At 38.8% G+C, this 16,667-nt stretch overlaps 1 protein-coding gene and 1 pseudogene across 1 annotated transcript; one reads left to right on the forward strand and one right to left on the reverse strand.

Annotated features, from left to right (window-relative positions):
• Positions 1–2,435: 2,435 nt before the first annotated feature.
• Positions 2,436–3,346, forward strand: LOC131315933 (protein PHLOEM UNLOADING MODULATOR-like; annotated as a pseudogene).
• A 5,023-nt stretch (positions 3,347–8,369) lies between these two features.
• LOC131315943 (glucan endo-1,3-beta-glucosidase 11-like) lies at positions 8,370–13,842 on the reverse strand. The gene is made up of 3 exons (XM_058345194.1): positions 13,474–13,842; positions 10,786–11,825; positions 8,370–8,648 (listed from the first exon to the last, which is right to left on the reverse strand). Exons 1-3 carry the CDS (start codon positions 13,538–13,540, stop codon positions 8,562–8,564), a joined length of 1,194 nt encoding a protein of 397 aa, XP_058201177.1. The 5' UTR covers positions 13,541–13,842; the 3' UTR covers positions 8,370–8,561.
• Between the last annotated feature and the right edge of the window lie 2,825 nt (positions 13,843–16,667).

Genomic DNA, 16,667 nt, shown 5'->3' on the forward strand with positions numbered 1-16,667 from the left:
TTATTTTTTAAAAAGATTTTTAGAACATGGCCAGAGTATGAGTCTGTATCACTTAAAAAAAATTATAGATAAAGAATAAAGCAGCTGAAAAGATGTATACCTTTCCATTTTCGAGCACCTATGCTATATGTACGGTTTACCTTCTGCTTATATCATATTTATTTACTTCTGAGTCATGACCGGGCAAGCAATTTTTGGATGCTGGTTGAGTACTTTCCAGGTGATACCTTAAATGTAAGAGGCATTTTTTATGACGGTGTTTTACCCCAATAGTGGTATGGCAATTTGCTAACTGATGCCGAGCCATTTCTGAATTGTTCAACGCTCGGCTTGGCTCGGTAGAGAATCGTTCAAGTTTGATTTGTCTATTGGAATGAACCGAACTCAACCTCAATTTTAATCTCCTTTAATAAATGAGTCAAACTTGCACATGACAGTATTTGGCTCGATTAAACTCGTGAACTTTAAGTCAAAATTATAACTTAACCTTTTACATATAACTAAAAAAAAAAACAGGGACTTAAAATGTAAGCAACTCAGATAATTATAACGGTTATGCTATTCACAACCATTTTCATAGTTATATAAATTAAAAGTTGATGATACCTACAAGTTTAACGGCTTAAATCATTATTAGAACAGAAAAGATCTTCGTAATTGTCCCAAAGGCGTTAACTAACATGACCCAAGGCTTCATGAGTTTAACTTTGCCGGAAAGGTACGTAGTACTAATAAATAGTCAAGAAAGAGAGGTAATTACCGGTAGCCAGAAACATCATCAGAAGGAAAACAGTTGAAATCTTACGCATTGGGTACTGCTCCATCTCTGTTTTGTGTGTTCCAATTTGCATAGGTAACTTACATTGGGCATATATATATATATAGAGTCCGGATCCGGTCAGGGATCCCGGATTTGGGCTTTGGTGCGGACCTTGCTCTCAGGCGTTAGTTTGTGTTTTCAACGGTCAGGATCCGCGGATCATTTGTTCGCGCGAACAAATTTTTGTTCCCGCGAACAAATTATCCACGGATCCTGACCATTGAAAACACAATCCAACGGCTGAGGAAAGAAGTCCACACCAAAGCCCAAATTTGGGATCCCAGACTGAATCCGGACTTATATATATATGCATGGTTTGTTCTCTAGAGGATTCACCAAGACACCCAACACGTGTTACTTCAAAGGAAACAAGATACTCCGTATGAACAAGTGTCATTTTGTTATTTTTGCATGCTAATGTTATGGAGACACCTAAGAATGTGGTTTCTTCAAGTGTCATTTTGTTATGTCTATGGTAAATGTTACTGTTACAATTTTGTTTTTGTAAATTTTATGCCTTTTTATGATTATGAGTGCATATTGTATGTTGGTGTTACACCTATTTTAGAGTAAAATGTCACACCTCTTTGTGGTGAAATGTTTCGCTTATTTATGGTGAAAAGAGACTAGTCGAATTAGAAACCTAATGTGACTATGTGATGGTTTCTTATGTCCTTACGAAAATAAGACCCCACAATTGATCTCCGGCACAGCGCCAAATTTTGGCTTTACCGGTGGTATTATTACTAGCATTAAATAACTGCCGTTAAAAGACACTATTATCGGCATTAATAAGACTGCTGACAATATTTACCCTAAAACGGCGGGTTTTTTGGGACTGCAGTTGTCAAGAACTTTTATTGGCGGTTTTTTAAATTACCGCCGCTTATAATAATATCAACCCGTATAATATAAATATTATTGTTTATCTAATTTGACTCAACATGCAGGTTAGCCCAATTGATAGCACGCGCACGTGAATATCTGGAGGTTTCGAGTTAGACTCATGGGAAAGAAGAAAAAGAAAAATTTACCACTATTTTTACTATTACTGTCGGGTTTTTATTGCCGTTTTTGTTTTAGTTGCTTTAATGGCGGTTTATTCCCGGCGATTTTTAGATTATTACTGGACGTTTTTCTAATGCCACTAAAGATAAAATTTGGCGTAGTGGGAGTATCTAAGATTTGCCAGCATACGAGCTATTGGCCTAGAAGACATATATACTCCGGGGCCAGAGATCTGCCGGCTAGTCGTTGGCGTGTTTGGGTCATGTGCAGATATACCCATATAGTTTTAAAATGTGCACATAATACGCTTGTAATTTATGAAGTGTGCACATAATATCCAATTCCATATATTCTAACAGAAGTGTATCTCACATACCGCTTGTATCTAACTAAAATCCGATTCAAACCGGTCATAATGTATTAATTATAGAATAGAACATCTCTATAAAAAATCAAGGATGATTTACGGGGCGGTCCATATTTTGGACCCAATACACGGAGAACTCCTGCCAATTTTCAAAATGCAAGAATTACTTCTGAGATTACCCCGCCTCCTCTACCATTCCTCCCGCGTCGGCGCCATCATTAAGCAACTCCAGCACGATCGCGGACCTCGCGTACGCGTCCGTCATCCTCCTCGCCCCTTCCGACACCATCTCCACCAGCGCCGCTGGCGGCAGCTCCTCAAGCTCTCTGCATGTGGCGGTCGTGTATGCGGTCAGCACCGCGTTCCAGGTGTACGACTTGGGCAGCGGCGCCGGGTCCAGCCTGGGCCGGATGTCCACCGCGTACAGAACGGTCGACGACCTGTTCATGGTATAATCTCCTAAAAAAGGCTGGAGGGGGCTGCAATGACCTTCTATATAGCGGCCACATGCTTGTTGCAGTACTCACTGCTATGGCTTGGACGGTACATTTGCAAATAAATTTTCCAAACAATAATGGGGCACTGGCCCTGAGTTTCAAACTCAGAGCTGTTGAGTTATGGTTTTTTGTTCTGATTGTAGGAAGCTTACGGAGGCTTTAGCTCAGCTCTTATATGGATTCTGGTTTTGCACAGTGCCCAGAGAGAAGTAAAGGAACGACACCATTACAGTGTAGACTGCGTTGTGGCCATCTATGACCTATGTAGGGATTCTCCTATGGAAGATGACGGTTTATTTGGTCAACCAAGAACGTGTTGAGGGATAGAAGGCTAGATAAGCTTGAGAAAATTCGAAGTAGACTAATCCAGGCTGCAAAGGATTCTGATATGGATGAGGTGAGGGAGCTGTTGAAAGAGGTTGAGTTGGGTAGTACGCAAGACGGACAACCAGCAAAGTACAAGTAGGGATGTGGTGGTTTTCGGGCGCCACTATTTTCTCCACGCTTACCATAGTTCTTTTGGCCTTCACATGGACGAGCGATGGGTAAATTTGTTCTCTTTTTTGGCTGTGGATTGTGAAATTTATCTTTACCACGAGTTCATCACGGTTGAGATGTGTCAATATTTGTAGTGGTTTACCAGTATAACTCAAAATCTTCTGCCATTTTTTTTTTTTTAAACTTCTTGAGTATTTTTTTTTAATTCAGTAGTGGTGTTTGTTACTCCATATTTCTTTCCCCTTCAAGGGAAACTAAAGCCACAAAGTTAGAGAAATGGTAAGAGACTTGTCCCACATTTCTAGACTGCTCTTTATTGTCAATTGTAAAAACTAAAAAATAAAAAACTCTAAATAAGGGTCTCTGAACATGAAAAACCAAAGGGAAAATTCGATTATGAAGAAGCTCCAAAATTGTAGATCGACAAAAATATAAGAGAGAGAGAGAGAGAGAGAGAGAGAGAGAGAGAGAGAGAGAGAGAAAATTGTAGATCGACAAAAATATAAGAGAGAGAGAGAGAGAGAGAGAGAGAGAGAGAGAGAGAGAGAGAGGTGAACTGGTTTTTGTGCGTAGCTAATTTCATTCATCTAACCACCAACACCATTGTTTTTTGTTATCATATATTTTGGAAAAAAAAATCATTTTGTTATTATTGAAATGAATACGATAATTTCATTCGTACATTTTATATGAGCCCAAAGAGTAACTAGGGCCAATTTAGTCACGTGTCAATAAGATTTGATGGTGGAATCGGTTAGAATGCAGATGCCTCTGCTTCTCTCGCCTAGGAAGCCGGAGGATCAATTGGTTGGTTAGCATAATAAACAACGAGGTGAACTGGTTTGCTTAATTTGCAGTTTTGAATGGCATGGCCGCCCGGTAGGGCTGCAATAGAACCAGAGGAGTCATTGCAATCTCTGCTCCAGGCAAATGTTTATACATCGAGGGTAGTATTACGTACTTATATTGTGAGCAATCCCCGTAGTTCCAGTAACCAATCGACCTTAATTTCTATTGACCTTTACCGTCTATCTCTCGTTCTTTGCATGCTTTGCAAGAATGTTGTATGGTTTTCTAAAGGGAATCACAATCTAGTTTAAAATCCCCTTCTGGAGCATTTCTCAAATCCCAATGTCCAGTCTATTTGTACAGCCATTTGTCCCAAAAAAAAAAAAAAAAAAAAGTGAGTTTTTTTTGAAATTTTGTTTTCATGGTTGTTTTCTTTTTTGTTATGCAACCAAAAATGGCGAACAATTTTTAAATTTTGTTTTGTCATAGTTGTTTTTCATTTTTCCTAGGGGACCAAAAAGGATCCACTCAAATTCATCTAAAATAAAGATATGCCGGGTGCACAAAAAGCCCCATCGCCACATGTGTCTGTTATTTCATCTGATAGTTGAGTGCGCCCTTCATAATTGAGGTTACTATTCCCTCCATAATTGAGGTGGTAGTGCGAAGATTCCAATTATTGAGATTTTGGACCTTTGTCCTTTCTGGAGGACAGCTGACCTACAATAATTTCAGTCATACTATCCCAAAAATCACCCAAAGTAGGTTCAGAAGGTGTATTACCATCATCTTCGTAGGGGTCTTGAGATTCCCCTTGTTTTTCGATTTTGTTATGCAACCAAAAAAGGCCAACAATTTTTAAATTTTGTTTTGTCATAGTTGTTTTTCATTTTTCCCAGCGGACCAAAAAGGATAAACAAAAAATGTGAAAAGGAAAGAACAAGAAGTTTAGCTTGTAGTATTACGTTTTCGATCTCAAGGTTGCTGCAATTCCACTTGCTTTGATCTGTCGCAGTTTATTCAGTACAATCCTGCTGGGAGGGTCAATGTGACCGATCTGAAGGCTAAGGATCGCGCGATGAAACTGATGAACCATGAGAATGCTGAGGTCGCCAAAAACGCTTTGCTCTGTATCCCAAGGCTTTTTCTTGGCGCCAAGTACGCAAGCTTTTTAATTGCAGGATTAGATATTCCCAGAATCACAATGGAACCTATCAGTGTACCGAAATTTGACAAGGCAGACTCATAAATAAGCAAATACAGGAGCTGGCCGTGGTATTTTTTTTTAATTGGTCGAGACTCAGGTGATGTGTTGCCTATGGCTGTCTTGTATCAAGTATTCGTCGCGAAAGATCTTAGAATACTTATCTATTTGAAAACGTTACCGTGGAGTGAAATAAATGTTTGTAGTTTGTGCTTGTGAGATCGTCACATATTAGTTGTGGGGGGTTTGTTATTTTTCTTCTTTCGATTTTTAGCTACGAACAGCATGAAAAAAAATGCATTTGTTTCTCCCAGCTCCTACAATCTGAAACTGTTTGGGTATTGTGTCAATGGGGTATTGTGAGTCTTAATTTGCAAGAGATTGCATCTAACGCTCTTTTGAATCGCACATCTCTATAGGGTCCATCCCTAAATACTGGGGGAGGATGACGATCACAAAATTAGATGAGGTCCATCCCTGAAGTATAATTATGTTAATTTGTTTATCGGCCAATCACACATATAATCATAACGTGATTCTCACATGCAGTACATTGTTATATTCCAAAACTAAACGTCAAAATCGACAGAATTAATTTACTGATACATCACCGTGTCCATGACATCAAACTACATCCGGTCTTTGTGTTCCTAGACTCCAGAAAAGTAATATACAAGACCGCCTGCGGAAACGGCCATGAAGACGATGGCGGAGGCAGCGACAGCCTGTGGTGGAGCGGAGCTGGGTGGAGGAGGAGGAGGAGGTGGTCTAAAGCGGATAGGAAAATCAGGCGGCGAGTCCGGTGGAGGCGCCGGTGAGGGGGAGGTGGCAGCACTTGTGCCCTCTAGCAGTAGGGCAGCACTTGCTACCGATACTACCAGAACAAATGCTGCAAAAATGAATTTCGTGGTCATTTGGAGAGTATGTTTCTGTGTATCTGAATGAGGTCTCCTTATCCTTCACTATTCTGTGAAGGAAATGGAAATTGATCTTTAGATTTTTTTGCAATGCCCTGGGTGCTTATTCTCCAGTATATATAGAGAGAGAGCCAAGACAATCTTTTGGGTCCTTTAATGGATGGAAGCCACGTACAAGGAACTGGGTTCTAGCAATGCACCAAACGATAATCGGATATTGACAGCTACATGATCGAGATAAATTTATCTTACTGCTTCGTTCGGCTTGTTCTTTGAATCATATTGACAAGGCTCCCCTCCCTCCCATGTTTTTTTTTTTTCGGTCGTACTTTGGAAGAACTTATAGATTACTCCAACTCCTCCCTAACCCGTCAACAAGAGTATCAACGTCCTGCCTATAAGAGTTGAACTCGTAACCTCACTGTACTTAAGTACACCTACACAACCGGTTCCCTCCCTCCCACGCATGTTAAAAGTACTCCCGTTTACTTGATTTCTAGGTGATTTGATGGTGTTGGACAACTGGACGGATCCAAAAATGATAGGTGGGGGGCAGGGCGGGGGGTTGTACATTGGTCCAAGGAAGTAGACACTGACGTACTTTGAATGTTCTACCACATCTAGGGACGCGTTTGGGGAAAAAGATTTAAACTTTTATGGACTTGGTTGGTGATCCAGAACTCTTTAGAATGATGGAGATTCAGTAATGTGTGGAGGTGAAGACAAGTTGAAAGTTCAAACAGACCGTGCTTAAAAACATGGCCTAGATAAAAAAAGGAGCAATAATGTAGCAAAACAGGAATTGTTAGTCATAAGACTCATAACCATGACTTATGTGGTTCAATGTTGCAAACTGTGAATTAAATTGGTGCCTTTGAAATGGAATTCATCTTGAATTTCTTAAATTTAATTCAAGATGTTCGCTTTGTAGAACACCATGGGTAAAATATTGCTGCTGCAAAAATAAAGACAATCGGACATCGCAAACCATGTGATGAAAGAAATTTTGTTTGCAGCGCATTCTCGAAAATTAAATTGGCTTTTCTTTTTTCGAGGGCATATACTTTGACCACTGAGTTATTGATGTTCAATAAACTTCATTTTTCGCAAATGATTTACTCATCGAGCTCTACAAGAACCGCACCGCACGGATCACATTTTCCAGCTAAGATGTAACCCATTTTGGACTCACAACAGTCCCACCTCAAACCATGACAGTGAACCGAGAAAGTACAATATGCTCCTCTAGTTTGAACAAATTACGCTGATCTTCCCCATCATAGTTTGTCAAGTCACAGAATTTGGGCCACAGCAGGCTCTATCTCCAGGTAATAAATGGTAAAACAAGAATTCATTGGATAGTGGTGAAATCATGGCCAACATATGAAGCAAAATGGGGTAAGTTATATGCAATCTTATGCCAAAGTAGTGAGGGTCACTGTAATTCTACAAAAATCTGGGGAGGTTAGTGCAATTTACCTTTCTATTTTCATGTTAAAAGTTCCTTACTAGATTCTCTATAGGTCCTGTTCAAAAAAAGATTCTCTATAGGTCGTTTTCATAACGTAGAATGCCAACAATGTAGAGGAAATTGTGGAGGTGGAGATAATTGTTGCATACCATAGACTCCAATAATTTAGAAAGGGTTGTTAGATCTTTAGAGCATCCGCATCTAATTCTCTACATTTTGGACCAATTTACACATTAAAAAGTGACTTTATTATTTTAGCTATCCAATTTTAAAATGTCCACTACATCAGGTTGTTTAATCTCACTCTTTTTTCAATTAAATATTAATAAAATAGTCCCCAAAGATGAACAGTGCCGAATTGGAAACAAATAAAAGGAGTGGGTGAGACAAAGTAAATTAATATAAAAACCTTTAAAGGATGAACAGTGCCTCTCTTGAGATAAAGAGGAACTGTTACAAAACTAAAACTTTAGAAAGTGGTCCCTACTAGTAAAGAGGCTGATGTGAGGGTGTTTCTTCCATTTTGCTCATTAAAGTGAAGTACATGGTAGTTTAGCTACTCTAATGTGGATGCTCTTACAATGTTCTAAATTGTTAGGCGCCAGTCGTCGGTCGGAAAGGGGGCATCTAGCGTGTAGACACTAACTAGTCTGTCGCCTAGCACCTGGGCAACTGCCTAATCTAAGTGTTGGACCACTGCCTAGAACCTATGTGGGGACTAGTAGGCTATAGGCCCAAGCAGCCGACTTTTAGAACATTGGATCTTTAAATGCAAAAACTACAAAGAACGACAAAGAGTTATTAGGAACTACACAAATATACATTGCTTAAATAGATTAAATTTATCACCAATTCCTATAATTTTGCTCAGTAACAAATAATTGATGATGCAATGGAATATGGCATGAGATCATACCAAACTTATGACTCTGGAAAATTTCTGAATGCTGTTCTAGTATAACTATCTAAGAGTACCCAAACTCTACTTGGTCATGAAATAAAAAAGAGAAGCGCCACCGAAGCACAGGCGGTTAATACCGAGTAGTAGGATCCTGACCAACCTTGACCTCGTATATCCTGCAATATTGCCAACAGAGAAAAGATTCAATCAATTTAGCAGCTCCAATAGTGCCCTAATGGGCCAACGCGTATGTGCTACATTGAGTTTGCCCCTTGTCTGTCTTATGCATTTGGAAAATGCTTAAGATACGTGTTTGGACAAAGATGTGTCCAAAGCCATTCCATGCGTAGGTCCTAGATGCATCGTATGGAACCCACATGTTCGAACAGTTTTAGGCCATTACTCATCAGTGTCCGGAGGAAAGTCTATTCAGGGGAAAGTCTATTAACACACACAACCATTTGTACAACATGCATCTGTGGCATTCTATCATTGGGGAGTAAATGATTTGCAATTTTTTTGCTTGAATCCATTCACCAATGAACAAATGCCACAGAAACACGTTGTATAAGTGGTTGTGTTAGTAGACTTCCCCTAGTGTCCGGACATCTGTGTGACTGTGTCTGTAGCACTGCCCAATGCATTTTGAACACAGACTACAGAAGAGCACCTTGACTGAAGAACAAACAAAAAAGCAATACAACAAACACAGACTCAAAAGCACAAATTTGCTGACTTTGGCCAAAGGCCGAGTAGAAGATATAGGATTACGAAGCTTTCAGATATTCTTACATGGAAGAAAAAAATAGTAACATGATTCTGTAGATTTCAGATGCAATAAGCCAAAAACCAGCTTTGATGAAAACCAGCAATAAATGTGGAGTTATCTTAGCATTGTGTAAACTGTCCTGTCATTATGTAGAATCAGTAAATCAACAAGTGTTTATTTTGAGGTGTGTCGTACTTAAGGAGTTTCTTCATACTTGGCCAGTAGCCGAATAACCAAATGTCATATCATATTCCACTGCATAGTAGGAGACAAATAAATAACTCCAATTTACAAACAGCGAAATTATACACTAATTTGCCGGGAGAAATGCTGGATAGAGTTTGCCGTGGTCTTCTCCTCTGATTGGGTGCTAATAAATGAAATGGAGCTTCAACCACTAACTTAGGATTTGGAGGTACCCTTGGAGTTTTCAGCCACTTTCCATTTGGAGTTTTCTGATCCAACAGATTAAACTCCAATGTAGCTGCAGAATTTGGCTTTACGTTTAACATGGCAGGCAGGCAAAAAGGGGTATACAAAAACATCCTTGCATAAACCGACTCCTCATAGGAAGAAATGCAACGAGATGCAATCAACCATCTGTTGCAGAGGTGCCTGTAACAGCGACAGCGAGAGAGATGACGCGTGGCAGCAAAATAGGCTCTTGTTTTATGATACAAAGTCAGCCTTTTGGTGATGATGTGTCAATCCATGAAGGGTACACGTTCCTACTACAACTTCCCTAGCACAGACGGGATGTCCTTGACTTCTTCAAGGAAGGCAAAGATGATCAAATAAGTAAATCCTTTTCACCTTTGATCTAATAGAGGGGTCATCTAGTTCTTAGTTTATCTTTTTATGATTATATCCCACAAATGCAGCACAACAATTACAGGGATCTTCCGCTCAGATTCTTAGAGGTTTCCCAAGTGCTATATGGCCTAATTGCAGTTGACTCATCTATAAACAAATCAAGTTCGAAATCTGGTCATCTTTTATGTACTTTGGAGCACAAATGAAGAGACCAGTTACATAATATATTTATGAGTACTAGCAGCCTCTATGTGCCTGTCCTTACTCTCGTCTTGTATCATGTATCCATGGAATTGATTTCTCAGCCATGTTTTTAGTCGTCTTAGTTGATTGTATTTTTTTCCTTCTCCCTTTCAGCAAAGACCATATGCATCTCAAAGAGGCCAGAGATATTATCACTTCATATAGTAAATTACTAATTGAAATGAGATAAGGTTTTCTTACGTAACATCTTACATGTAAAGGCATCAAGCTCAATTCCTTTAAAAGTGAATAGATATAACTGCCTTTGTTGGTCATTACAAAAGATGAGTTTAGTGGGACTTCACTCAGTTTTGCGGATAGTTCATGTTCACACTTCTATTTTGATATGCTAACCTACCTAGCTTCAGGTCCCCCCTTGGATGATAATAACCTTACTAGTGCCAAGACAATGATAATGTTATTACAACCGAGAAGAATTGAGATCAAGCTTTGGATAGTGCATTGAGAGGGTATAAAGAAAACCATACCTTTAAAGACAAAATAGATGATCCTGCAGAAGAGGATTTCAACCCAGGAAACCCAATATCATAGGCAATGCTTCCATCAGCTTTAAACAGCCCAAAGTTCCTTTCAGAAGTTGCACCAGTCTTCTGATATTCATTAAACAAAGCAAAAACGTATACCTTCAACACACTTTTCGGCCGCCGAGGGGTTCCCTTCCTCTTCGCAAGCCTCTTACGCAAATTATAGTTATAAGTGCTTGCATTGCCTACGGTGGCGGCAGCTTCATTTTGATCCCCATGAGAAGCCCAACCAGTCTCTGTTACTATAACTTCCATCTTTCTATATCCAGCATCTTCCAAAGCAGCATAAGCCGCATCAATCTGAGCATCAAGCATGTTGTCATAATGTAGATCAGCTTTCTCATCGTATATCCCATCATTTGACTTGAAAAGAGCATAATTTATATCAATCTGACCAGGGTTATAGATGTAGGCCAGAAATGGGTATGCATTCAAACAGAAAGGGGAACCAATTTGTGAGAAGAACTCCATGAGTGGCTTCATATATTGCACAACACTCTCTTTGAAGGTACAGTTAGAGGGAGGGTAAGAATCACTGAAAACAGCCTGTGAATGTGCAGTAGAAATCTGAATTGCGTCATCTAACTTAAGCTCTTTCGTGGCGTTGTAAAGATTTTTCGCTGCACCCAAAAGCGCTTCCGCTAGTGAATCGTCGCCCCCACCCAGAACTTCATTTCCAACAGCAATCCCAACAATGTTGGTCCCCGGAAGGAAGGCTTGCACATTTTCTTTTACCCATGCTAGGGCATGGTCAGGGTTATAACTCATATCCTTTACGTTTCCATTTGGAAGTCCAACCACTAGTTCAAGCCCTGATCCACTGAAGGCCTTGAGGACACTGTGGTCAGCGTCATATATTCGGACATTCTTAATCTTTGCCGCTTGGAGAAGTTTAACTACTTTATCAGGAGAGGGAATGTTATCTGCAATTCTTCCATAGTTTATCCCATAAGTTCCAGTAAACGCTTCCACAGCCAGAGAAACTAGAGAAAAAGAACAGAAGCAACTTCATTAGCCACCGTGTCATTCCATTCGCAAGAATTGCAAGACACCAACAAACTCTGCTGCCACATCACATTTAAACCATCGGTAGAAATAAATTTCTCCGGAAGAGTCAACACAGAATACGAAATAATTGACTTGAGTACTATAACTGGACTTTGGATACAGGAGTAAATTTATTTACCACATTACAAGTACCATTAAAAACCTTGGGACACATTGCAGTACAGCACAATCACTGAAATTATCCAACTTAATCATAGATTCGTAATACGCTCCTGCTGTCAATTTGATTTCCCCTCATAAGTAAACCAAGCCAACCAAATTGCAACAAAAATAGACCACAAGGAAAAAAAGAAATATAAAAATATTCACCGGGATACATTACTTTCTCCTATTCTGCCACGATAGGGATCTCCATCTTCAATAGAGGAACTAGACATAAAGGAAGAATCTCAAGAGATACAAGAAAGCACACTTTGCGCACCTATAATCACTCCCATTTCAAAAAGAAAGTGCACTTCCTGTTACGCAGCCACCATCCTTTCCAACACAACGGTTTTTCTTTTGATTGGCTTTCCAGCACAATGATTACCAGCTCGGCAGCTCTCTGATTAATCTTCGACCTAACAAGTTGAATAAATCCATCCTCTTCGCTAAACTCTCAGGTGACCTATTCACAGTATCTACTATCCTAATTAGTACTATCAATTTGGTTAATGGTAGTTACTTGCTATGAAACACGGATACTTCTAGATGGTAGTCGTGTATGTATCATATCCATATCTGATACCGATACTTGTATGAACTCCAGATATGTATGCCAAAAGTACCCCAAATATAAAAATCGATATCTTGTATTTTTGAAGTATCAGAAACTTTTCGGATACTCTAGATCACGTATCCAAACTTTCATGAAACCAAAATCGCGGCAATTACATAAAGTTAGGGTAAAATTGATAGGAATACAGAAAAGTAAATAATTTTGTCAGTTTACTCCCTCTTTATAGTGTATTGAATATATCCTCACTGTGCCTTTTGCGTGGTTTATAGCTATTATTCAAACAATTATAAACAAGCAACCAAATAAACTTCAAAACAACATAAGAAAAATAGAACGGTTAACCACCATTCTTGTGATTATGAGTAATATAATGCTATAAAACTATTAAAATACGTTTTAATCCAACGTATCCTAACCGTACCCGTATCCTATTTTTCAACATCACATTCAAACCCGAATCAAGAATGTGAGAATTAATTACTGTCCACCAAAAAGAATTTAATCAAATAAAAAATTTAATCCAAATTTGAGATTCCAAAGACGGATCATCAATACGCCACGCTAGAAAATCGAAAGTTTCTGGTAGGTAAGAAAAAAAAAACACCCATCATAAAACAGTAAAGAGCTTGAATAGAAAAATTGCAATTTCCAAATAAAAATTCTCAATTAATCAACCAAAAAGTTATCTTCTCATCAATTCAAAAGAACAGCAATCAAAATACAAATATAGTCCATATAATATAGATATAGCACGTACATATGAAAACAAGATCAGTGATCTAGATCACCCAAAAAGCACCAATTAGTCCAGTTCAAATTGTAAAGCAAAAGAACAGTAAAGTTACCGTTTGGTATGACGATGACAGAGAGCGCGATAAGCAACCGGACAGAAAACCCAGAAACCAAAATCATTGCGTTGGATTGAAGATTACAGAATTCCGTACGGTTCGTCCAATAAAGTAGTAATTGCCAACCACACTTATATATTCCATAAGACGAATCAGAACACCCTTTGCTCTCTCTCTCTCTCTCTAGAAGTAGAATGATATTCTCTCTGTTATCTACTGGAAGTGAGAGTGGAGGATTACGGCGGGCGGAGCGCCGGGGGTTTGAAGCGGGATCAAGGAGGGGTTTTGGCGGTCGTTTTCTCACTCATCAGAGAGAAGAGAGAGAGAGAGAGAGAGAGCGAGAGCGAGTGTCGTGTTTGATATTGGTATTTATAAAGTCTTTTTTGTGTTCAATTTTAAAACGCGTATGGTCGTTTACCACGTACGACTACTTTCCACATACTGTGTGAACAAACGCGGCATAATGGTATTGTATTTGTTTCCTTTTAAGAAGTATTACTATTTTATTCTTTCGGGTTTTTTTTGTTTTTTTTATTTTAAATTTTTGTTTGGAAAAATAGACTTTCGTAGGAACGTGTTGGGTTTTCTTAGGAAAGTGAATTAAATGAAAAAAAGAACCTACCTCTTTTAAATTTGGTTTGGTCCTGGGTAATGGAAAGTTTTGCAGACTTGCCCCCTAAGTTTTAGGATTCCTTTCATTTTTAAGATAGTATAGTTTTGACTTTCTTTTTATCGTAAAACCATCTACACTCACGAAGGACTTTGGGTTGGTGCTTTGTAGTGAGGTGCACCCTTCAGAGTTGTCGGATCGTGCATCTGACGGCTCGGATTTTATCTCGAAAATCAATGATCAAGAGCTTGCCGAGATGAGATTCGAGCCGTCGGATGCATGATTCTACGGCTCGGAGATGCGCAGCACGATGCTGCGCACACCACTGCACAACACCATCTCCAATTCACTTATGAATGTCACTTTTTCATTGTCATTCTTATTTTGGGCCAATAAATTGTGCCATTTGGCCAAGAAAATAACAAGGGTGGTACACCTATTTTTGTTATTTTTTCTTTGCCATTCTCATTTCTATCTCTCTTTCATAAAAAATGGCTGATTTGCCATATATTTTGCCCAAATTTGAGAAATGAATGACATTTGCCAAATCGTCATTTCTTTTGCCATGAAAGCTTTAGTAATTGCTACATACGGTCTTTTTTTATTTTATTTTTGTCATTCGTTAAATCTAATATACTCTATCATAGAGGACTTGGAGAGGGAGACCAAATAGTTGTCGAAATGATCTTTTCTCGCCTCGTCGAGTCACAACCAAAAAATAGTAACCACATTTGTCCCTTCTCATCCTCATCCTCCTCTCATCGCAGCCTTTGGCTTACTGAATCACATTCTGATGCCTTCTATATCCATTGTCCCTTTTCACAGCTCTTTGCCCCTTGTTCTCTAATCTCTGTTTCTATAAGCGGTGAACTCTCTGGTGCAGGTCACTGAGCTCCTTACTTTCGAACGATAGACATTGTGACTATCTATTCTTTCTATCTCGCGCCGCTCCAATAGGCATTGATCACATGGATCTATTCATTTGGGATGTCAACTTTCCGTTTGCTCACCGCTAGTCTATTTCGTTAGTTCTGATGGAACCTATTTTATGAATTTTAAAATATTCACTCTTTGGCATTGATCCCTAGACTATTGAATTTATCATAATTTACTCTTATTGCTAGCTCTTGTTTATTTTATACTTGTTGAAAGCAGCCACAATCCATTAATCCAAACGAGAAATGTGTGGCTGTACACGACACATCATTTTTATAACATGGATTGAATTTGTCAAGCAAACCAAATTGGAAAATTTCATATTCCTTCTTTCTAGAAGTTCATGAAAAAATCCCCGACATCGTACGTCATTCTCTCATTCTCTTTCTTTCCTCCACCCTCATGACGAGGGGAGGACTACGAAGCAAATAACGCTTACCGATGATGGTGTCAATATATCTGGCAAAACATCAAGTATGGCACCAATAATAATCTCGGAGTCCTTCAAAGGTTGATGTGGAGATGGGTCGTCTGGTCTCGTCATCACCCATAATTCTTTTGTTATATATATCATTGTTATGACAATAGAATCTGGTCTCAAATATGTCCAAAAGTCCTTAGTCCAATGTGATTTCTTCTATGGCAACCTCTCAAATTAGAAATATCTACCTTGTAAACATCACCCCCTAGGATGGTTTAGAAAAAAATTGGAGATTGGAATGTTTCTTTTTCTCTTGTTCTTATTTTTCATTTTTTCTAATCTGACGTCAGTTTCAACATGGAATAATTTATTCCATTTCATAACCTTACTTACGGGAGAAAACAAAAAATAATTATAAGAAATGGTGACCAGGATCATTGGAGTTTTATTCGACGTATACACCTTTCACGTGTCTGGTAGGTCATTAACTAGACTGCAAGAAATGAAGAAAATAGTTTGGATTCTCAACGACTCTAAATATTTAAATATCAAATCAGTACGTACATTTCATCAACCAAGGAATTGGCGGTGGTTTGTTCCCTTGGGCGGCCTTAAAAAAAAGGTAAGGAGTGGAGATCAATCAAATCCGGGGATTCTGCAAGGCACTTTCTGTAGTGCACTCTGTAGGGCAGATCTGAACCGTTTATATCAGTAATCAATAGTTTAGATATGTTTGTTATCTTTTACCGGTAAAAGATAACAAACATGCATGTAAGAACTATTGATCGCCAAAGTGGACGGCCCAGATCAACCCTGCAGGGTGCACTATAGGGGAGTGCTCTGCAGGATTTCCAATACGGAGTGGGGATGCTCAAACAAAATCAAAAAAGAAATTAACGAAGTTTAGTAGAAATTTCTGAACACCCTTTCTAGAATTTCTAAAGCTGCCAGTAAAGGTTTTGTTGAAATATATTTGTCTACAATAAATTAATGGGTAGAGTGTGGCCATCTATATAGAGATGTTAGATCAACATGATTTCTTCTTGCATGGATTAAGTATGCCTCTATTGAGTAGTAACTTATAAATTTCCCTAACATTCCCTGAGATTTGTCTTAATCATGATCAATATACCCCTTACGTATGAAAATAACTATAAACCACTATAGTTTCAATATTTATTTCACCGATACTCAACCAACAATTGTTCGACCAAACACGTGATA

The sequence above is a fragment of the Rhododendron vialii genome, chromosome 1a, assembly GCF_030253575.1.
Source record: "Rhododendron vialii isolate Sample 1 chromosome 1a, ASM3025357v1".
Taxonomy (NCBI): Eukaryota; Viridiplantae; Streptophyta; class Magnoliopsida; order Ericales; family Ericaceae; genus Rhododendron; species Rhododendron vialii.